The sequence below is a fragment of the Pteropus vampyrus genome, unplaced genomic scaffold, assembly GCF_000151845.1.
Source record: "Pteropus vampyrus isolate Shadow unplaced genomic scaffold, Pvam_2.0 Scaffold144, whole genome shotgun sequence".
Classification (NCBI taxonomy): domain Eukaryota; kingdom Metazoa; phylum Chordata; class Mammalia; order Chiroptera; family Pteropodidae; genus Pteropus; species Pteropus vampyrus.
The window spans coordinates 3,831,949-3,856,686 of record NW_011888925.1 but is presented as its reverse complement, the minus strand read 5'-3'; the positions used below and the strand labels follow the sequence as shown (position 1 = coordinate 3,856,686).

Below are 24,738 nucleotides of genomic sequence, written 5' to 3'. Positions count from 1 at the left end.
ATATAATAGCCATAGATGGTTTTATTCTGTATTACTCGAAGTCAGCTATTCTACTTTACCTGTTGAGAAACAGAAATTCAGGGACTGGTTGGTCTAGAGGTAAAAGAATTTGACCTATCATTGATCTTGCAGTTTTTAGCCGAAGCCACTGGGTGCCACTCTTGTGCCACTAACAAGTCATTTATCACTAACTGGCCATTATCAGAGAGAAACAGTAATGATCTTGAGTGGCCTTGGATCTCTCATCTTTTCTGCACTTGTGATCCAGTCCTATATGGCAACAATGTTTCTAGGCTACAGAGCCAGGAGACCTCAGTACACATCTTAGCCTTGTCTTTTGCTGACTGTGTGATTCTGAGCAAATTAGAAAAGTTCCCTAACTGGTTTCTTCATCTATAAAATGGGAAAACTACAGTCTACCTTATAGGATATTGGTGGAGAGTAAAGTGAAAATCTTGACACAGATTAGGGATTCAATAAGTGTTCCTTTTAAGACCTATGACTACAGGTAAGACCTTAGTTAGGTTCACTAGCCATCTGCCCAGTTATGGGGCTATGAATGGGCTATGAGTGATCACTACGGCAACAGAACGGGGCAAAAGAAGTCCTATCCTTTTGAGATCTCACTGGGATATCAAGCAGACCCAAGCCAAAGGACTTCACTGGCTGAAATACTTCTAGATCCTTCTAGATCCTATATATCCCAGGTCCTATGATAATGGCATATGCTTTACCCTGAACCTACCCCTAGAAATCTAAAGATGCAGATGGCTGTCTGAATTGAATAGTGTTCAAGTAGCCCCCTCAAAGATATCTCCAAGTCTTAAACCCCAAAACCTGTGAATGTAACCTTATTCGGAAAAGGGATCTTTGCAGATGTAATTAAGGATGTTAACAGAAGATCATCGTGACTAAAGTAGGCCCTAAAGCAGTGACAGGTGTCATTTAGAGAAAGGCAGAGGAAAATTTGAGAGACAAAAGGGAAAGGCTATATGAAGATGGAGACAGAGATTAGAGTGATATGGCCACAAGCCAAGGAATATCTCGAGCTGCTAGAGCTGGAAAGATTAAGGAAGGGTTCTCCCTTAGAGCCTTTGGAGGAAGTGTGGCCCTGCCAACACCTTGATTTCCAACTTCTGTACTCAAAAACTGGGATAAATTTATTTTTTCAAATTTGTGATAATTTGTTATAGCATCCATAGGGAACTGATAACAGTGGGCATTCACTTTTATTTGCTAAAGTTGTGGGCAAACCAGCAAGCGATCTGCAGTGAGCCAGCTGAAAGGAACAGCAGATGCATTCCTAGGAAGGTGCTTCCTGAAAGGTACAAATAGCCATGGAAAAAGGTGTGGTAAAAGGAGCATTTACAGGAGATTCACTGCTGCCCTCTGCCTTTTAACTACAAAGCAGAGGAGGATAGGCAAATCAATGAGATGCTGTGATCCTTTGGTGCCTAGGCACCTAAACTTCTCCATCCAAGTAGGCAAGCAAAAGTAGGGGAGGGAGAGAAAAGCAGAAGTGCTAAAGGCCCTGTTATTCTCTTATAAACAGTGTCTATAATTTTTTTATAACAAGTTTGAGATATAACTTGCATATAAACAATAAACTGCATATATATAAAATGTACAATTTGATTAAATTTTAACATATGTACATACTTGCGAAACCATCACCACAATCAAGATAATGAATGTTGTCTATCACCCTCAAAAGAATCCTCTGTCCTTAATAATCACTCTTTCCAACTCCTGTATCTTCCATCTTTAAGCAACCGTTGGTCTGTAACTACAGATTAGCTGGCATTTTATAGAATTTTACATAAATGCAATCATAATATGAACTCTCGTATTTCCAGGTTTTTTATTCAACATAGCTATTTAGAGATTCATCCGTATTATTGTATCAATAGTTCATTCCTTTTATTACTGAGTAGTTTTCCCTTGAATGGACATACTACCATTGTTTATCCATTTATCTGTTGACACGGGTTGTTCTCAGGTTTTGGCTATTACAAATATGGCAGAGATACCATGAACATTAGCATATGAGGTTTTGTGTGGACATATGCTTTCATTTCTCTTGGGTAAATACCTAGGAATAGAATGGCTGGGTCAGATGATGACTGTATATTTAACTTTTTAAGAAACTATCAAACTCTCCTCCAAAGTGGTTGTAACATTTTTCATTCTTACAAATGGGATATAAGAGCTCCTCCACATCCTTGCCAACACCTGGTATGGTCAGTCTTTTTAGTCCAAGTGAGTGTGAAATAGTATCTTATTGTAGTTTTGATTTGCATTTCCTTAATGACTAATGAAGTTGAGCATCTTTCTTATATGTTTATTCACTGTTTGTATCTCTTTTGTGAAATGTGTATTCAAAGGTTTTGCCCATTAAAAAAGAAAGCAAACTTGTTTTATTGAGTTTTGAGAATTTTTAAATATTCTGAATATCGTGGTAATGTTTTTAACTAAAATTCAACTTCTTTTAATAGACATAGAGCTATCAGGTATATAGAGTAATAGCAGTACTCTTCATGAGTGAACTTCGGGAATTTGTCTTTCAAGGAATTTGTCCATTTAATCTTACCAAATTTACTGCAGTAAAGTTGTTTATAATATTCCTTCATAATACTTTTTTTTTTAAGGCAGATGAAGGCAATTTTATTGAATGATTGATCTATATAATCGCCAAGGCCACTATGTACAGTTAAGAGAAGTGGTGCTTTATTTCTCAGTCTCTTCTTCCTGGGACAGAGTCTTAACGATTTCCTCCTTCTTGGCCTGGAGCCGCCCTTCACAGTGCTTGCTTGCTTCCTTGGTCTTAGACCTGCGGGCCTCAGCTTAGTCAGCCAGAAGTTTCTTGAGAGCCTTGTTGCCTTCAGCTTGTGGATGTGTTCCATGAGAACCTACTTGTTTTTGAACACATTACCCTTCACTTTCAGGTACAGGCTGTGATACATGTGGTGATCAATCTTCTTAGATTTATGGTATCTTCTGAGCACTCAGCAAAGCATTCTCATCCTCCTCATCCAGGTTACCTTCTCAGGCATTCGAGCATTGGCAGTACCCTTTTGCTTACCTTTGCCTGTATGCCTGCTCTTACTACGGACCAATGTGTTTTTCTGGCATCGCGCTTGGGAATGGAGAATCACAGGCTTCCGGATAATCGGTCCATCTTTGATCAGCTTCCGAATCTGCTGACAAGAGTAGGCATTGGTGATTTCATTGGTCTCACTGGGGTCCAACCAGACCTTCTTTTTGCCACAGCACAGAACACTGGAGGCAAGCCTCTTCTGAAGCCTGAGCATACTCATAGCTGTGACCACAGCAGAGAAGGGAAAGGTCTTTCATAATACTTTTAATATCTGATGCCATCTCTCTAATTTTTGATAGTGGCAATGTGTGTCTTCTTTTTATCCTTAATAGTCTGGCTAAATGTTTATCAATCTTTTCAGTTTCATTTAAGTTTCACTGAATTTTCTCTATTGTTTTTCTGTTGTCTAATTTATTGACTTCCACTCGGATCTTTATTATGTCTTCTGTTTTAATTTGCTTTTCTTGTTTTAGTTTAAGTTGGAAGCTGAGGTCATTGATTTGAGACCTTTTTGTTTTCTAACAAAGACATTTTTCCCTCTAAGTACTGCATTTACTACATCTCACAAATTTTGATAATTTGCATTTTTATTTTAATTACATTAAAATGTTTTCTAATTTCCCTTGATTTTGTGTTTGACCCATAGATTTATAAGTGTTTCATTTGGTTTTCCAAGTATTTGGCATTTTCTAGGTATTTTTCTGTTATTGGTTTTATTTTAACTTTACTGTGGTCAAAAAGATATTTTCTATGACTTGGATCTTTTAAAATTTGAGATAAATTTAATGGCTCAGACTATAGTCTATCTTGCTAAGTGTCCCTTGTGTACTTAAAAGAGATGTATATTCTGCTGCGGTTGGGCAGTGTCTATCACTTACTGAGAGATGTATGTTGAAATCTCCAAATATAATTGTGGATTTATTTCTCCTTACCATTCTATTCGTTTTGTTTCATGTATTCTAAAGTTCTCTAAAAAGTTTCATAAATGTTTGGGGCTCTTATCTTGTACTTTACTCATTGTATTTGTATTCAGCATTATGAAATGACCCTCTTTATCCCTGGTAATATTCTTTGCTCTGAAATCTACTTTGCCTGATATTATTATATCCTCTTCAGCTCTTTTTATTAGTGTAAACATGGTATATCTTTTTTCCATCCTTTTACTTTTAATTTATTTGTCTTTATAGTTAAAGTGGGATTCTGTAGGCAGTATAGAGTTGACTCTTGCTTCTTTAGTCAATCTAACAATCTCTGCCTTTTAATTGGGTTGTTTAGACCATTCACATTTAAATGATAGCTGATATGACTGGATTGAAATATGTCATCTTGCTGTTTTCTATTTGTCTCATATGTTCTTTGTTCCTTTTATTCTTTTTCCTTTTTCTGCCTTCTTTTAGATTATATTTTTTAAATAGACTTTATTTTTTTAGAGCAGTTCATAGCAAATTGAGCAGAAGGTACAGAGATTTCCCGTATACCTGCTGCCCGCTACACATGCATAGTCTCTTCCATTATCAATATCCCCCACCACAGTGGTACATTTGTTACAACTGATGAACCTACATTGAATACAAATCATAATCATCCAAAGTCCATAGTTTACATTAGGGTTCACTCTTGGTGTTTTACATTCTATGAGTTTGGATAGCTGTATAGTGACACGTATCCACCATTATAATTTTATACAGAGTACTTTCACTGCCCTAAAAGTTCTCTGTGCTCCACCTATTCATTCCTCCATCCTCTATAACCCCCGGCAACCACTGATCTTTTTATTGTCTCCATAGTTCTGACTTTTCCAGAATGTCATATACTTGGAATCATATAGTATATAGCCCTTTAAAATTGGCTTCTTTTACTCAGCATTATTTATTTAAGTTTCTTTCATGTCTCTTTATGGCTTGATAGCTCATTTCTTTTTCAGTGCTAAATAATATTCCAGCATCCAAATGAACCACAGTTTATTTATCCACTCACCAACTGAAAGACATCTTCGCTGCTTCCAAGTTTGGGCAATATGGAGAAAGCTGCTATAAACATCCATGTCCAGGTTTCTGTGTGGACCTAAGTTTTAATTCCTTTGGGTAAGTACCAAGGAGCATGATTAACATCACGTGGTAAGAGCATGTTTAGTTTTGTAAGAAACTGCCACACTGTCTTCCAAAGTAGCTGTACAATTCTGCATTCCCACCAGCAACTAATGAGAATTCCTGTTGTTTCATATCCTTACCAGCATTTGGTATTATTCAGTGTTCTGGACTTTGGCCATTCTAATAAGTGTGTGATATCTTGTTTTAATTTGCATTTTCCCAATGATATAGATAATGTGAAGTATCTTTTCATGTGCTTATTTGCCATCTGTACGTCTTCTTTGGTGAGGTGTCTGTTAAGGTCTTTGGCCTATTTTTAATTGTTGAGTTTTAAGAGTTCTTTGTATATTTTGGATAACAGTCCTTTAATTGGACATGTCTTTTATAAATATTTACACCCATTTTGTGGCTTGTCTTCTCATTCTCTTGAGGGTTGAATATTTTTTATGATTTCATTTTCTATCCTTTCTTGGCTTATTAAATGGCTTGTGTTATTCTGATGATTCCTTTCACATTTAACTTATCAGTTTACCTTCAAGTAATATTATACCTCTCTACAGTATAAGTCCTCACAAGAGTATATTTCCATTTCTCTCCTCCTGGCCTTTGTGTTATTGTTGTCATATATTTTACTTCTACATAGGTTATGAACCTCACAATACATTACTACTATTTTTTTGCTTGAAAAAGTTAACTGTTTTAAAGAAATTTAAATAAGAAAAAAGTCTTTATATTTACCCACATAGTTACCATTTTCATTACTCTTCATTACTTTGTGTAGACTCAGGTTTCCATCTGGTGTCATTTTTCTTCTACTTGAAGGACTTCCTTCACATTTCTCATCTGTGATAATAAATTCTTTCATCTCTTGTATGTCAGAAAAAGTCCTTATTTCATCTTTATTTTTAAGATATTTTTGTTGGGTAAAAATTCTAGGTTGACTTTTTTTCAGTATTATAAAGATGCTGCTCCATTTTCTTCTAGCTTATACTGTTTCTGATGAGAAATTTGCTGTAATCCTTATCTTTGTTTCCTTGTACACAATAGGTTTTCTTTTTGCTTTTAAGATTTTTCTCTTTACCACCAATTTTAATCAGTTTAATTGTGATGTTCCTTGGTGTAGTTTTCTTTGTTTCTTGAGCTTAGGTTTGTTAAGATTCTTGGATCTGTGAGATTTATAGATTTTATCAAATTGGAAAATTTTTCAGCCATTATTTCTTCAAATATATTTTCTGCTTCCACTTCTTCACATTCTCCAATTACACATATATTAGGCTATCTGAAGTTGTCCCATAACTCACAGATGCTTGATGCTCTATTATTTTTGGTTTTATATATTAAAATCTCTGTATTTCAGATAGTTTCATTGCTGTGTGTTTTTCCGTAAGTGTCTACTGTGCCACTGATACTATTTAGTGTAATTTTTAGCTCAGAAATATCATAGTTTTTAACTTCAAAGTTTGTTTAGGGTCTTTTTTTTAATACCTTCCACATCTCTACTTAATATGTTCAATTTTTCCTCTAGCTTCCTGAGCATATGGAATGCAATTATAATAATAACTGTTTTAATATCTTTGTCTACTAATTCTATCTTCTGCGTCAGTTCTGGATCAGTTTTCGCTGAATAACTGATCAACTAAGTTTTTTCCCCACTGTGGGTCATGCTGTCCTGTTTCTTGGTATGTCTGCTAACGTTTTCTTTGGATGCAAAGCACTGTACCTGATAGGTACTGGATATTTTTGTATTCCTATAAATATACTTAAACTTAGTTCTGTGATGCCATTGAATTACCTGGAAACACTTAATCTTTTTAGGTCTTGCTTCTGCTTTTAGGCTTTGTTAGGCAGGACCAGAAGAGTGCTCACTGTAGGTTTAATTTTTCTCCATTCTCAAAGCAAGATCTTCCTTAGTATTCTGCCTGATGCTCCATAAATTACAGAGCTTTTCTTTCTGGGTCATAGGAATAGTCACTATTCCTAGCCCTGTATGAGATCTGCATATTCTTCCCTTTAATCTTTCTGGATGGTTCTTTACCTGGATAGTTTCTTCACATGAATAAGCTGATCAGTATTTAAATGAATACCAGAGGGAGAACCTCTGCCGATCTCCAGAATTCTCTCTCTGTGCAGCTCTCTCTTCTCTGGTACTCTGCCCTGAAAACTCCTTAGATTCCCAGCTTCATCTATTCAACTCAAGGAGACCACTAGGCTTTGCCTATATCCTTTCTCCCTGTTCCATGGCCTCCGTACCTTCTCCAGACAGTATGCCAGGGAAATCATAGGGCTAACTGCGCTTGTTTGCCATCTCTCAGGAAGGACTATCCCATTTGTTGTCTGATGCTCGATGTCTTGAGAACCATTATTTCAGATGTTGTGTCCAGATTTGTTATTTCAAGCAGAAGGGTAAATCCTGTCCCTGCTACTCCATCTTGGTCAGAAGCTACTGTATAATAATTTCACCCTTAATCTTTTTTATTTACTCATCTTATACTTTAGTTAAAAAAAAAAAAAAGTCGATCCTACTGATTTGAGCCTAAAGAGCCAGAAGGATGGGCTTCAGTTGGAACACTACTTCCAGTGACACCTGGAATCAAGATACAGAATTTCCCAGCTATGATTTCTCTTCACTCGTTAGAGGAACTTGTCACAAAACCAGAACTATTTGACCTCCTTGAGGGTAGAAACTCCAATGCAACTTTATATCTCCAGCATTCAAAAAAGTGGATAAAAGCATGGGTTTGATAAGGCCAAACTAAACTTAAAAATTCCATCATACCATCACCATTATAAGAGTAGCTATGTGTTAGCACTTTACATACATACATAATTTTATTCAAACTTCACAACAAACATTTAGGTATACATCAGAAATTTTAGTGATAAAGAACCTGAGGCTTGGAAAGGTTAAACAGCTTCCACAATAATACCACACAACTACATAGTGACAGAAATGGAATCCAAGCGACATCTAACCATGCTATTAACCTCTATGTAATACTACATTCTATAGTTTTTCTAAACCACAGTCTTCCTTGCTGAAAGGCTAACCTCAAAATGTACAGTCTAAAGTGCCTATACCAACCCACCCTATATTCAGTTACATATATCAAAATGGAACATTTCCACCAAAATACTGGTTATTATTTTAGATTTACCTGCTTCACCTCACATGAGCAGTGGTGGAGAAATCGGTGCTGGGTGATCTCATGGAATGATTTGTGCAGTTTGGTCCCAAACTCCTGTGTGTCAGCTGCCTAAAATGGGCCAGAGATATAATGTGCTGAATTCCAGTACTAGCAACCAAAGGGCAAGTACCCACAGGAAGTTTATACAAGAAGACAAGACAAATAGGAAGGCAAACCACTGCCATTGCTCACATCATGTCAGGAGTTTCATTAGTTCCTATGGACATAGGAGAAGTAGAAAGAAGGCATGAGACGGGTAGTTGTGATTCCTATATTTCTTCCAATTTCTGTGACCTAGGCAAGATCTTTCAAACAAGATCTTTGTTCTCCTATCTCCACAGGAGATAAATATCCCAGAGATCCATCTCTTTGTGAAGAGGTAATGTAAACTGCTTTCCTCTTAAATAAGTTCAAAGGGAACAGAAGTTCCACTGAACAACTAGGCTGAGATAAGAACTTTTCCCCACATAAGTCTTTTACAGAGGCAAAGAACAAAATAATACAGTTTGCATCCATAAAGAATGGGTAACAGCCTCTACTTTTTAGTATAGAAGTGTAGAATATTAGGGTACCAGAGTAATTACCTTAAAACAACATACTAATTTCACAGATGAGAAAACTGCAATTGTAAAAAAAAATGACCAACACAAGATCTCACAGCTAGTTGGTACAAAAGTTAGAGAAGACTGCAAGACTGCTAATATCATGTTCTTCTCACTGCCCTGTACTATCCACATGACCCAGAAAGCTGACGCTATGATAAGATGCACTAGATTATAAAAGTGTTACAGTCTTTGACCCAGTAGCTCCACTTATAGAAATTTATTCTAGAAAATAATTCAAAAGAAGCAAGACATCTGAAGTTACAATCAATAAGACAATAGGCCATGAAACAGATACCCTTACTATTTAAAAACAAATAGCTTTAAGCTTTTGTCTCTTAGTGTGGCTGTTTTTTCCCTGAAAAGGGGGCCATATGAAGTAAGAAACAGGTTACCAGAGATACACAAGATGAAGGAATTCAGAAAGTAAAAGGTATTGGCATAAAGAATGTAAACAACTTAAATGTCTATCATTAGGAGAATTAATTAATCTAATTTATTAAATTAGATTAAACCAGAACAGTGGAATATTGGGTAACCAATACAAATTCTAAGACCGTTGAAACGGGGAAATGTCAAATTACATATGAATATAGAATACTTCGGTTACAACTATATAGTACAAAATATATATGAGATATTATGCAAAATTTTAGTGATAGTTTATTAATACTTAAAATTTTGTATGTATTATACTATCTTTTCAAGAAAAAAAGTACAAAAAATGAAGCCACAGATATGGAATTAATGTGTTACCCCACTGATAATACTGAGTGGTCAGCACACATTCCTAAAAAAAAGGAAAGAAACTAACATTGAGAACTTACCACATGCTATGCACTTTCATATTTAGCCCTCGCCTTCATAATAACTCTCTGAGATATTATTATTTTTTCCAACTTATAGATGAAGGTCAGAGAATAAAGTACAGCCCTAAATGCACTCAGCTAATAAGTAAATAAGCCAAGATTTAAACTCAGGCCTCTGTTTCCAAAACTTGTTTTTACCGTTCCATACCACCAAATACAAGTAACACCTATGGCTGCTCCGATATTTCCAATGTATTCTGTCACCTAAGGTAACAGAACATTCTTCAACAAGGAATTGGGAATCACCGATCTAGTTTGAACTGTTCTCATTAACTACTGTGTGACCTAAAGGAAGTAGAAATTTAAAAAAACTTGTTTTCTCATTTATACACACCACTATCCATTCAACAAATATTTCTTAAAACACTTACCACAGGCCTGGTACTATGTAGGATCACAGCAGGATCAATGAAATAATGTTTCTAAAAGCACTATACATAGTACTAAGACAGGCAGTAGAATGTCATTAAAACCCTGGCATTTTAAAGCATCCTACTAACTTGAAGGGCCTGGAAGCAGATCTTTCGGAAGCTGCTGCTGGTGCTGCCAGTCACAATACTCATGATGGAATTCACAGCCACTGAGAGTGAGGCCTGTAGCTTCTGATGAGCCTAGGAAACATAACAAGCAAGGGGGAGAGTGCAGTTTGTAATAATCCCAAGATGCTGGTTCAGAGAATCCTAAAAGGACCAAAGATTTCAACAATTCTTCTCCTTCCATCAATAACAGTTACTGAGATTATGACATGTAAAGGACACTTAGGGATTGAAATAAGTAAAAAATGTTATCTCCTTTCATAGGGATAACTTACTGACACAGATGCATTCAAAAAAGACACTGGGCCATAAAACAGATACACTTACTATTTAAAAACAAAAAGCTATAAGCTTTTGTCTCTTAGTGTGTTTTTTTTCCCTGAAAAGGGAAATGTGTTACCAAAAATACACAGGATGAAGGAATTCAGAAAGTCAAATAAGAAGAGAAAATGGTATTGTAAGGGTTAGGAAATGGGGGAAGAATGTAAGATTTGGCGAAGCAGTAGCTCCAGAAATACATATGGAAAAGGGAGATGTGTAGATAAGGAAGAGGTGCTTTATGAGCCATTTTTCTCTATTTGTCCCTATTTACTCAAACTTACCTACTGCGAGGTAAAACTAAGCAAGCTGGTTACAATGACCCATCTACGTTAAAGCTTGAGTTCCTAGGCTAAACACAGTGTACACGATCAGCCCAAGTGACAAAACCAGAGGAAGAGTCATTATAGAAGGAAGGAGTCTCTGGCCCTGTCTGCCATATATTCTGGCTATCTTTTTCTTAAGAGGGAGTAGGGAAAGGGAATTGTGAATTTATTACCTTGGCAGCCTGGTGATGCTGCTCCAAGGCCTGGTCCACAGCAGCCTGGATGGAATCTTGTACCACGCTGTGGTTCTCCCCGAGGATGGCACTGAGATGACTCGTGAGCAAAGTGTGGACTCCTAAGGGGAAGGAGAATTTTGGTAACTAAGTGAGCATGACCACTTTAAGACTGTTGTTCCTGTGCTAGCTCACTTCTGCCTATCCACAAATAATTACTTTAGACAAAACCCCCAGCAACTTACAAAGCCACCCAACTCCCACTTGCAAATGAAAGAAATCTCAGGAAAATTAAAGTGAAGAATGACATTATTTTTGAAGAAACAAATGTAAGGGATCCTGTTTAATTCGTATCAGAAACAGAAATATACACCACATACTATAAACGATGGTACTGGTGACTCCCAAAGGAGAGATAACCCTACTCCATTCCTATTTGAGCAACACTGTTGTGGTAAGCTACTGTTATTGTCAGTGTCAATCCTTTCAGATATGCTGTGGTATAGAAAGTTAAACTCACATAGATGACTATAACTGCTGGTATAAGGTCTTTTTAAATGGGGGCCTATCTCTGATAAGTAACCATAGGCATCACTGCTCAGCATCATTCAGAAAAGCTAACATGTGAGAGTGATGAGCTAAATGTCACCAAACAATAGGTTAGCATTGATGATCCTGATGTAACAGGAAGACGAATTCACTTTACAGGGTACATGGAGAAAATGCTTCTTAATCTTTCTTTATTCAGTGTTTTTCTAGTCTCCTCTGAACAATCTGTTCAAAGGTACAATGGTGAAGCAGCCTGATGCTGGCTAGCTTTTCTCAGGGCTGAGTTAAAAATCAAGGCAGAAGAACATTTTCTACCATGAGGCACCATGATGCTTTCCTGGAAGGGAAGGTAATATGTGGTCTGCTCAAAAGGGGTCTGGAACTAGAGTCAGGAGAACATAGATTCTAGGATCAATTCTATCACCAACTAGTGGTGACCAAGTCACTTCACTTTTTTCACTTTAGTATAGAAAATGACTATATCACAAGCTCTCACAGGTGTGTTATGCAAATAAACTGAGATAATATATATGAAGTGTTTTGAAATGTACGTTGCAATATTCAAAGGGAAAATATCACTATTGCTATGATAATATCTGGATTATTGTTTTTTATAGTTTGGTCCTAAGAATAGCCTCAAGAAATCAGTTAGAATCCTTTTAAAAGCAGACATTTAATTAAAAAGCTATAAGTTTGTTCCTAAAACTGCAGATACCACCAGATGCCTTGAACACTGTGGCAAAATAACGAGTTAATCATAGAAAAGTTACCATGACAAGGTGGGCAGAATGCCAGTTAAGTGATTTTTTAAAGACACATGGAAACAGATTGTAGTTCTGCACAATCTGTTTCCAACAGGAGCTCTAAAGAAAGCTTTCAAGGAGATGAGAAAGATGAGGGGAAAAAGAAGATAAAATTGCTATATTTAGAGCCATTATGTATATCTACCTACCCTCAACGGAGCATCTTCTTCAAAGGCTAGTCCTAAACTACCAGATGCATAAGGAAATTTAAAAACATACCTACTATTTTTGTTAATGCTGTATTGTATTTCTATTTAATCCAATGCTGAGTACAACTACTTGAGGTGCTGCAGGCCTTTAGAGTCAAGCTAAACAGAGATGTTTATCACAGGTACAAGAATGATAATACAGGTTTCTGAGGAATCTGAGTTCTTAAGTTATGTTCAATAGGATTCAGAACATGGTATCAGACTTTATGTAATCCTAAGGAAAACCGAATATGGTATTCCCTTTAGCAGACCTGAAAAAAAAACAACAACAACATGCCAGAAGATAGCAGATCTTAAGTCTTAAGAAGGTCTTTAGACTTGGAAGGGCCTTTGAATATGAGCGAGTTTAACAATCTTATGTTAAATGTATGAAAGGATCAGATGATTTATGTGACTTGCTTCCCTAAAATCATTGAGGAATTTGATAGAACTAAAATTAAACCCAGGTCTCTTGATTCTACCCTGAAGCCCTTTCCAAAATACTAAGCGGCTTCTCTTAATCAGCCACTAGCATGTAAGCACAGGTCAGGTAACAGCCCTAGGCATCCTCACCTTTGACTTCCTTGCTGGAAGCCTCATTAGTTTGGGTCTCTTCTATGCTCCCATTCCAAGGCCTTAAAGAATGGAACAGTGAGTGGGACACCAGAGAACACAAGTTCCTCATTAGAGGTGCAAGCCAGAGCCCGGGAAAGCAGTGCTTCTCTCCTAAAGAATTACATGTATTGGGGAAAGACAGGAGAGGCATGGAAGGCAGGCAGCAGGAAGAATCCCACAGCCGACAATGGTTTATTAGACAAATAATTGGCAGCAGTCAACATGAGCTCTTCTGATCTGGGGCTGTAAGTTGTCTCATTTCTCTTATGACTCAGTGGGAGCAGGGCCATATCAAACAGCACTGCTATGCCTGGAGAGTAGAGTCCCAAGAAAAAGCACTGGCCCACAGAGAAAGGAGAACATAGAAACATGCCATGAGCACCAAAACGGAGGCTATGAATCTTTCCCCACAAGTTTATATGCTCTACTTCTTGACACTTCCCTCAAAGTTTAAGAGGGCACTGAGAAATTCTTAAATTTACATCCCAGGGTTTATTAAATTAAAATGCATAAGCCAACTCTCACGCATACTCAAGCGATTTTCAAACTTTACTATACTTAAGAATCACCTGAGAATCTTGTTAAAAATTCAGATTCTTGAGCTGTACCAGATTTTTACATAATAGAAAAATAATAAGTTAATCCTTGGCCCAGGAAGCTGCACACTTTCAAATATTCCAGGTGATTCTGATGCATGTGTTTCATCAGAAATCACTGCTTTGCCCAGGTAATATATTGTGCAGCTGAGGTTGAGAACCCCACATCTAAGGTAATATACTCTGTAGGGAGCATTATAGTTTTTCTGGTTTCTGATTTCTGGTCAACCAAATCTGACAATGTCATCATTTAAGTGATGCTTCAAGATAAAGATCTTTTCCATAGAGCATATAATTTGTTTAACTTAAATCAAAATTCATTAGTCTACAGAAATACATCTAGTTCAGATATGTGCATTATAAAGTCACCCTTTCTATAGTAACATTTAAACACACACAAGCTGGCAGCGTCATTCTCCTGTACCTACCCCACAATTCCATTTGCTGGACTGGAAATCCACTGTGGAAATCAACAAAGAGAATGAGCAGCAGAGTTTGTCCTTGATGGTCCATATTTTGAGACTGATCCCCCTCACTAGGTTCCACGTGATAACTCACATCTGGAAGCACCAAATCTAGAAGACAAGTTATTGAATAGTATTCTAAGATAGGTAAAGTTCTCAAAATGCTAACTGATTAAAGAATCTATACCTCAAACAAAGGATCTGAAATAGATCTAAATTTGAACACTCCCTTCTCCTTTTGAATCTGTTTCTCTATCCAGGGGGTGGAAGCAAATAAGTGATTCTCAAGAAGAACATCAAAATAACTAGGTGTGCAAAATGCAAACCAAACAGTACTCCTTAACATTTACTAGGAAGCATTATGAAATTAACTTATTCATCTCTTGTACAACTTTCTAAGGTAGGTATTGCTAGTAAGAGGCAGAAATCAGAGTCAAACCTGATAATGGTAACAGCTAAGTTGTATCAAACACTTACTATGTGCCATGTACCATGTTAATACTTTACATGTACTATCTCAACATTTAGACTTCACAACACTATGGCATAGGACCTAGTCTTATGCCCTTTTACAGATAAGAGGCACAGGCAAGTTACATACATTGCCTGACATGAAAGAGTAAGTGAGTAAGTGGTGAAACTGTTTTAGACCAACTTCAAAATCATCTTTTAACCACAATATGATATTTGTATTCCCAAGTAATCGGATGCCCTATGGTCACTTTTTAGCACCTTGATCCTTTAGAATCCATACAGAGAAGTATCTCCATGTGGACCCTGGTTCTGTCCTTTAGCGTAATGAGGGCATGAGATGAGGAGACATTTTCTACATTATTCACTTCCAAAGTAACTGAGAAAATCCAGGCATCAAAATTAATTGGCAAAAAATGAAGGAAACAAACAAACATGAAAACAAAAACGAATGACTTCCTTCCCAAAACTACTTACCTCCAGAGACCCTGTCCAAGGACACTCTCCTTTCATTCCACCCTCTGGAATAACTGCTCACTTAAGTAAAAGAGCCTTACCCCAAGGCTTACTTCCTAGATGAAGATTCTATCATTCCCCGAGATACTGTCCCATCCCAGGAGGCTTCAAACTTCTCATGCTAGTCACATCTCTAGAACATTTCTTCCTCACTGGTCATTTCTTCAGGATCCAATTGACCAGACCACCTTCTAAATTTCAAAGAACTCTAGCTAACAACAGTCAAGCTCAAGACTGTAAACCTCTTAGATATCAGCTCATAGTTGCATATTCCTATTTCCCAGTTTTGTCAGTCATTTTTAAGCATCCAACTTTCAGCATGACTTACCCAAAGCTAATGTGGTTACTCTACATGAATATTATAGCCAGTCTCCTAGGTTTATTATTATATGGTTCATACTCCTGCCTTGCATTTATGAGGTGTTTTCATTTTTTTCTAAGTAATTTTATGTAGATTCTCATTAGGAAGCATTTCTCTTCCACAATAGTTCAAAAATGTAATTGCTCCCTTACTGCCCTTTCTAAAGCCCTAGAGTTGACAGATTAAGAAACCCTCTGAACAAGTCCCTAGAAGATGAAGGCCCACTACTTCAAGAGGACTAGAAATAGAGGAGACAAAAGAGAAAGTGAGAGAACCAGCATCAACACGTAATGCAAAAACAGTTAGGCTCTGATGAGGCTTTACCTCCTGACACCTGTTGGCCTTACTCCAAGTGGACTCTCAAATGTGGCTAGAACCCCACCTGCAACCTCCAACCTAAACCATCAGATCACTGGGTCCTATTTTTATATATACCTGTTTTTCATGTTTCTTTGCATTTCTCTCATATTCTCCAGTTTTTTTTTACCCCTGTACAAAGAGAGGAAGATATACCTCTATCCAAATTGAGATCCAAATTGGGCACCATACGCAAGTGGTATTTCTTCCAGTCTACAAAATAAGAGGTATCTTTGAAGATAGCAGTATTTGGCTGCTCCTGGCTTGGCAATGTCAGAGGCAGACCTGAAGGTCCATATAGAAATATGTATATAGGTGCTAAAGAAAACTGCCAAATTTTAGTGTTTTTTTAAATGAATAAGTATTCATTGGCATAAAACAAGCATTTCACTAACCTGGTTCACACTCCCATAAACTAGTGTGCTAGATTATGAATTAAGCCTTTTACACATTGAATATAGGTGTCAGGTAACAGAGGTAGATCCACTAGAATCCTCAGAAATTTATTGTGGCTTTAATGAGAGTGAGCTACAGGTATAGTATTAGAACTAGTTATTTATTCATCCTACTTATTTAATCATAGATTTGAGTGGCACCCCAGATTAAACACTGTACTAAGTTCTGGGGATATGAAGATGAATATCCAGATTTAATAACTTCCTTTAAGTTATATTTATGGTATGGGAGACACAAAATCCAAAAAACTGTGATACAACGTGATATATGCTAGAAGTATATACAAAGGACTTTTTTCCAGTGTATTTGAGAATACTCAGATTGAGAAGAAAACTCCTTCTTTCTCTAACCCTATTCTCTAAACAAGACAAAGGGCGGGCCCCTTAAATTGCTTCCTTGACTTCCCACTTCCACTCTCAACCTCCCTCTAACCCAGGGTTTCTCAATCTCGCCACTATCCACACTTTAAGCCAGATGTACTTCTCTATTGTTTGCTGGGATGGGGTGGGGTGTTTAGCAGCATCCCTGGCCTCTACCCTGGCAACTACTAGTTGCCAGTAGTGCACCCCTGCCTCCATTCATGACAATCAATAATGTCTCCAGACATTGCCAAATGTCATCTGAAGGTACAATTACCCAGTTAAGAACCACTGCCTAACTTCTTTTGTCCCCTGAACCAAAGCTAAAGAGACCAAAATTTATTTTTCCTTTTTATTTTTTTTTCATCTTCTTTTTAATAGGGTAAACACAAGGCATTGTGAAAATTAAAATTCTTACCCAGTAGGCACTGGAGCATTATGGAAAGTCACAACAGAACAAAGGCTGACAGGGTCCATAAATGAAGTCTCCATCACAAACCCAAGAACATGGGCTAAGGCCAATGCATTCACTCTTTAGAGCCAGGGGAGCTCTGAGATGCTGCACATTCAAAATAAGAGTGGAGTATCTGAAGAGTCAAAATGTGTGGTTGGGGGGTATAGCTCAGTGGTAGAGCATCTGACTGCAAAATGTGTGGTTGCCTTTTAATTGGGTTGTTTAACCATTTAAATTTAATATGAATACCGCTAATAGTTGGGTTTAAATCTACCATCTTGTTATCTGTCTTCCATTTGTACCTTGTATTATTTTCTTTTTCCTCTTCTATTTTTTGGGTTCTTCTGGATTGGGTAATTTTTACAATTTCATTTATTCCCTTTTTTGCTCATTAGTTAAAACTATCTGTTGTATTAACTTCGGGATTGCTTTAGGCTTTATAATATACAACTGTAACTTATCGCAGTCTATCTTCAAGTGATATTATAACAGTTCACACACATATAGTATGAGACTCTCAACAATATACTTCCATTTCTCCCCTCCTGGCCATTATGCTATTGTTGCACATTTTACTTCCATGTTACAAGCCTTATACACTGCTGTTATTTTTGCTATCAATGGCCTATTATCTCTTAAGATTTTTTAAATTAGGCAAAAATCTTTCACATCTACCCAGATGGTTACCATTTCTAGTGCTCTTCATTTGTGTGGATCCAGAATTTCATCTGTTATCATTTTCCTTCTACCTAAAGGATTTCCTTTACTATGATACAGGTGTGCTGGTGATGAAGTCTTTGGTCTTTTGTATGTCTGAAAAATTATTTTGCCTTCATTTTTGAAAAATGTTTTCTCTGGGTATAGATTTCCAAGTTTTCTTTTTTCTTTCATTAAAGATGTCACTCTACTTTATTCTAGCTTACCAACAAGAAATCTGCTGTAATTCCTCTTTGTTCCTCTATATGTAAATGTATCTATTTATCTCCAGCTGCTTTTAAGATTTTTTTATTACTGGCTTTAAGCAATTTGATTATGGTGTGTCTTGGTATAATTTTCATGTTTCTTATGCTTAGAGTTTGTTATTTTCTTGGATCTGCAGGTTTATAGTTTTCATAAAATCTGGAAGATTTGGGAACATTATTTCCTCAAATATTTTATCTGCTCTCCCTCACTCCTTTAGAATTAAAATTACACATCTCTGAATTAGGCCATTTCAAATTATCCCACAGTTCACTGAAGCTATTCTTTTTTTAAAGTCTTTTTTTCTCTGTTTCATTTTAGGTAGTTTCTATTGCTGTCTTCAAATTCACTAATCTCTTCTTTTGCAATATATAAATCTCATACATTGTATTTTTGTCTTATAAATTGTAATAATTTTTATCTATAAAAGTAAAACGGGGCTTTGTTTTTAACATATCTTCTGTGTCTTTACTTAATATGGTCAATATTCTCTCATCTTGAACATATGGAATAAAGTTATACCTGTTTTAATGTCCTTATTTACTAATTCTACCATCTGTGTTATTTCTGGTTAGGTTTTTATTTTGAATGATTGTCCCCCTTTCGTTATGGGTCCTATTTTCCTGCTTCTCTGCATGCCAAGTAATTTTTTATTGGATGCCCTGCATTGTGAAGTTTACCTTAGTAGGTGTAATAAATATTCTTATTTTTTTCCCCTGGGATATTATAGAGTTACTTGGAAACAGTCTAAGCCTTGTAGGTCTTACTTTTAAGCTTTGTTAGGTGGGATCAGAGAGGCCTGAAAAATAGGGCTAATTTTCCTCACTACTCAGGAAAACCCTTCTTAAGATTACACCTGATACCTTGATGCTTTGTGAAATGTGAGGTTTTTCCATTTTCCCTGCCTAGTAAGAACAGAAAATATTTCTAGCTCTGTGCACACTCCAGTTTCGCCTCTATCTAGAGCTTTGTGTCTGTGCATTTCTGTCCTCTTAAGTACTCGTTTCTATAAATCCTACTTCCCTGGACCTCCCAAACTTGGAATTTTGCCTCTTAAACTCAAGAAATTCACCAGACTCTCGTTGGGTATCCCCTCCCTGTGTTACAGCCTAGAAAGTTCTCTAGGAAGTATGGTGGGGCAATCATAGGGTTCACTTGTTTATGTAGCCTTTTTCTGTACTACCTGTTTAATATATGAAAACTGTTTAATATAATTTGTCCATTTTTTCAGTTGTTCAGGTAGGAGATTAAATTCAGTCCCTGTTATCCTATCATGGCTGCAAATGGAAGTTCCCAAATCATTTTGACATAATCTCATTGGCCTTTAATAGCATCCTTGCTTTTTGGCCCAAGAATATACCCAGCTTGTCTTGTACATTTCTACTTTAAGCCTAGAATCAGCGACTTCTCTTTTTTTAGTGAACAATGGTATTCAGAGAACACATTTTGGGTACTAGGAGTGCTCATGGCTTCTAGGTTTCTTAAATGGACAGAGCTAAGAAATATGTAATTTTAAAAGTCAAAAAGTTGGTGATTCGCACTGGTATTTATTATTATTTTTTTTTAATTTTTTTTAACATTTTATTTTTTCCCCCTCCACACTGGTATTTTCAATTCCACCTTAAGAGTACTTTTAAAAGTTTAGAGACAGAAAAAAAATGGCGTAGATGATAGAGGCTCTGTTCATCCCTCTGGCGACCAAATCAAAGCTGTGACAGAAACAAGGAGCAGCAGCAAGGAAAAATCACTTGGGATCTAGGGGAACAAGCCATACAACTAGAAAGAAGTCCAAGAAAGCACTCTGCAAAGGCAGAAGGTAGGACGGGCGAGGACGTGGGGCTGCCCGGTCTCCAGCGTCTGAGATGGAAGCTGCGGCAGCGGTAGACGCCTCTTAAAGGGGCCACATCCATGAATGGATTTTTTGTGGTGATGGACCTGCTCACTCTGAGCACCACTGCCCATTCAGCTCCGTGCAGGGGGTGCCAGGGACTTACAGGGAGACATTGTCAGAGTGAGGGCCAGGGAAGACTCGCTCTGTACAGAAGGGCTGGCGGTCTCCGCTGTTCCCTGTTGAGCCTCCCCCACTATCAGTGCACTAGATACAGCACTGCCATAGCCAAGATGTCATCAAACTGGATAGCAGAGGTCGCTCCGCCCAAAGGATTCCTGGAAACCCTGCCACCCCCAACTCATGCCTCCACCCAAGCCACATCCAGGTGTGTCCTTACTTAGTCAGGGACCCCTTGCTGAGCAGTGCCTGGCCTCACACTGGTGGCAGCTGGCCTCGATTTCTGTTGTGGCCTTTTAAGGCAACTGTAAGCACAGCATCTGTGGATCGCTTGCTGAATCTTAACAGGTAGCCCCGGAGGGGCAGAGGCTTGGGCTAAGTATGGCCTGTAGCTGAACCTCTCTCAGGACTGTGTCACCGACACCGACTTCACAAATCCATAGTAATAAGACCAGGAGACTTAGGAGCTTTGCTTAGTACATAGAAACAGACATGGAAAGGCAGTCAAAATGGGAAGACAAAGAAGCAGAAACCATATGACAGAACAGAACAGAGATCCAGATATAATGGAGTCAAGTAATCTAACAGATGCAGAGTTCAAAACATTGGTTATAAAGATGCTCAATGAACTTTTGGGAAGTGTAGATAAATTCAGTGAGAACTTCAACAAAGAGATAAAAAATATAAAAATGGAAATGGAAATTATAAAAGAGAACCAGTCTGAAATGAAGAACACGTTATCTGAGATGAGAAGTATATTAAATGGAATAAACAAATGAATAAAGAAGAGATCAAATGCCCTATCTAGAGGACAAGAAAGCAAATCAGGACACTCAATCAGAATGGCAAGAAAAAAGATGCCAAGACTATAAAAATAATTTAAGGAGGATATGGGACACTATTAAGGCTCCAAATATTCGTCTGATAGGTGTAACTGAAGAAAATCAAGATGTCGAACAGCTGTTTGAAGAAACAATGATGGAAAACTTCCCTATTTTTGTGAGGGAATTGGCCTTAAATTCCCGGAAGCTCAGAGAATTCTCAAAATCATGGATCCAAAGAGGCCCACACCAAGACACATCATAATTAAAATGCCAAAGGTTAAATACAAAGAAAGAATATTAAAAGCAGCAAGAGATAAACAGATAGTTACTTATAAGAGAACACCCATAAGACTGGCAGCTGATTTCTCTAAAGAAACTATGCAGGACAGAAGGGCTTGGCAAAAAATATTTGACAGGATGAAGACCCAGGATCTACAACCAAGAATAATTTATCCAGCAAAGCTATCATTTAGAGTTGAAGGACCGATAGAGCTTCCCAGACAAAAATAAGCTAAAGGAATTTATCATCACCAGGCCAGTATTACAGCAAATGTTAAAGGGACTTCTTTAAGAAGAAAAAACATGTATCAAAAACAGGAATAAAGAATGGTAACAACTACATTCCTATAGATAAGTACTTTAAATGGAAAAGAATTAAGTGCTCCAACCAAAAGAAAGAGTAGCTGAAAGAATAAGAAAACAAGACCTGTACATATGAAAAGATATTGCTTTGATGGGCTTTGAAGGTATTTAAGGCAGACAGAGAAAGATAAACACTACATGATGTAGCTGATGGTCACGGAAATGGGGAGCACAACATAATGCAGATAGCATTAATATGTTGCTTAGATGGAGGGGCAGGGGCACGAGAGTGCAATTGCGGGGATTGTTTTATGAACTACATAGATATCTAACCAATGTACTGTATACTAGAAACTAAATAAAAAATTAATTTTAAAAAAGTTGTTTAATTTCTCTGAATTTATACTCACATATTTTCTATCTTACGCTAAAATGTTTGGTTCCTAACAATGTTAACGCTTGTTTGTTTCATAAATATGCATACAGTAATTTAAATAATACTAATATTCCTAAGAATCCAGACCACTGAATGAGTTTTTAGAGTTCTTTGCAGTTCATTACATCCTTAGAGTATGTCTTACCAAGAATGTACAGTCAAAACACTATGTTCTACAGTTAGATGAATTAATTCTTCTTACTGTATGGATTATGCTACTAATATAACTTATGGGTAGGTTCATTACCTTTTGCTTTGAGGGATGCTTTTACTGGGTATGGAATTCTAGGCTGGTAATTATTTTATTTCAAAATATTAACACCACCTCCTAATGGTATGAGGATGTTACGTGTCAATTTGTTTCTCTTTTGAAGATAATCTTTCTTTTCCTGGCTGATTTTAAGATTTTTCTGTCATTGATCTTGTACAGGTGTACAGATATCTTTTATTTGTCCTGTTTGATTGTTAGAGCTTTTAAATGTTTTGATTGCTTCAGCCATTAACTCTTCAAATGTTGTTTTTGCCCCATTTTCTCTCTCTTCTCCTTTGGAACATGAATTAAATGTATGTTAGTCTGTCTCACTGTTAACGGTTGCTGTTTTCCATTCTTCTGTCTTATTTTGCTGAGTTTTTGCTATCCTTATTTTTCAGCTCACAAATTCATTTATACTGTTTCTATTTGCTGTTAAATCTGCCTGTTGGATTTCAATACTGGTTATTGATTTTTTTAAGCTCAACAATTTCTGTTCAGTTATTTAAAAAATTATATCATATTTTATTGTTTTCAGTTCTGTGGCAAAAATGGCTTACATTTTTCATAAACATAGTAAACAGATTTTTATTTTAAAAATTAATGTCTGATATTACCAATATCTGGAGTCCCACTGGTTGTTTCTTTTGACTTTGTTTTTGCTAGCTCTTGTTCATGTTACCTTGTTCTTTCTTGCACCTGGTCATGTATGTGTGCATGCATCTGAGAAAGTATTAGTTAAATAATTTGAAGCACAGATGCACTTATCTTCCTCTAGAAAGAAGTTTTGTTTGTTTCTACAAGGCATTTGTGAGAATTAGCAATATGGAATCATCTTATTCCAATTTCAAAGTTTAAGGTTTTTTGGCTTGCCTAGATGACCCAAAAAACAAATGTAGTTCATGTGAAGGACAGTTTATTTTAGGTTCACCTTACTCCTTGAAGTGTAGCCTTTTAGTTAACCCTGCCCAAAACAAGAGGTGTTTTTAATAGCAACCCCAAGATCAGAAGCCATGAACTCTTTGGCCTCCTTGCCCTGTATTGATTCAGAAGCATCTTAGCCTCTTGGCTGCTTGCTCTAAATGGCAAACAACCCCAGGGTAAAAGCAGCCCCCAATGCAGGGCTCAGTTTTCTGTAACTCTGTTCTCTTCTAAATCATAACCCAGAAATTCTTCCCTATTCACTAGCTCTTGAATACTTTTAGGATGTTTTAATATTTTATCTAGCCTTTATCTTCAGTGGGAAGGGGGAGTCTTAATTACCTAGTTTGCCATTTTAAGTAACTGAAATCCCACTAGTTTTCATAGCTATCTCTCACTATTCGCTAAAACATCACCTCCCTAGAGTCTTCACTGACAATAATATTTAAAATAACATCCCCATCATCCTCCCTTTACCTGCTTTATTTTTTCACTGCACTTATCACTACCTGACATCTATTTGTTAAAATTTCCCACCAAAATGGAAATTCCAAGAAGACAGAACATTTATCTTATTCACTTTAAGGAATGGGATGAGGAGGAAGAAGAAACTTTTATTATTTTACTTGATACTCTTCTGTATGATCTAGATAGCAAGAAAAAGAATGTTTTAAAATACAAAATGTCCATGCATAGTCTTTATCACTCTCCTGCTCCTTCTTTCTCCCTAAAAGATATTCTCGGCTAACATTTATCATTATCATGACCTTGGCCCCTTTCTGTTTTTATTCTTTATATTCTACTATACCTTCATTTACTTCTATAGCTTCAATCATATAAAAATAATACTTAATATTTATTGAATACTTATTATGTCAGGCAGTATACTAGAAGCATCACATGGATTATTATATTGTTAATCCTAAACAAACAAAAACCCCAGAAAACAAACCTGGCAAAGGAAAAGAACTATAACTATGAGGTAAGTATTATTATCCCCATTTTAAAGCTGAGAAAATAAAGGTTTAGGCTGATTGAGTAAGTTGCCTAAAGTCACAGAGCTAATTAATGGGGAACCCAGCATTTACACTCCTGTGCCATGCTAACCAAAGCACTATATTATACTAACCTACAGAGAAAACTCTGAGGCTCTAAAATCTGTATTTCTAAATATGACCACTTTCAAGTTCCAGACCAAAATTTCTATACAGCTGCTTGCCATTTTCAAGGATGTCCTGCAGGCACCATAAGCTCAACATGTTTAAAGCCAAACGAATCTTCTTACCCTCCTCTCACCAAATCTGTTACTTATGATTTGCATCTTGTTGACAGCTTCATTATTCTGTCAGTCATACATGGAAATCTTTTTTTA

The 24,738-nt window shown here is 36.8% G+C and overlaps 1 protein-coding gene and 1 pseudogene across 1 annotated transcript in view; both read right to left on the bottom strand.

Annotated features, from left to right (window-relative positions):
• CUNH11orf80 (chromosome unknown C11orf80 homolog) overlaps nucleotides 1-24,738 on the bottom strand; it is a 59,827-nt gene that overhangs the window by 4,280 nt on the left and 30,809 nt on the right. Inside the window, exons 9-13 of the mRNA XM_023535735.1 lie at nucleotides 16,273-16,423; nucleotides 14,376-14,522; nucleotides 11,197-11,318; nucleotides 10,344-10,454; nucleotides 8,343-8,441 (exon numbers count right to left, since the gene is read on the bottom strand). Of these exons, the coding sequence (XP_023391503.1) occupies nucleotides 8,343-8,441; nucleotides 10,344-10,454; nucleotides 11,197-11,318; nucleotides 14,376-14,522; nucleotides 16,273-16,423 (630 nt within the window). The remainder of the gene's footprint in view (nucleotides 1-8,342; nucleotides 8,442-10,343; nucleotides 10,455-11,196; nucleotides 11,319-14,375; nucleotides 14,523-16,272; nucleotides 16,424-24,738) is intronic.
• LOC105297961 lies at nucleotides 2,728-3,339 on the bottom strand (annotated as a pseudogene).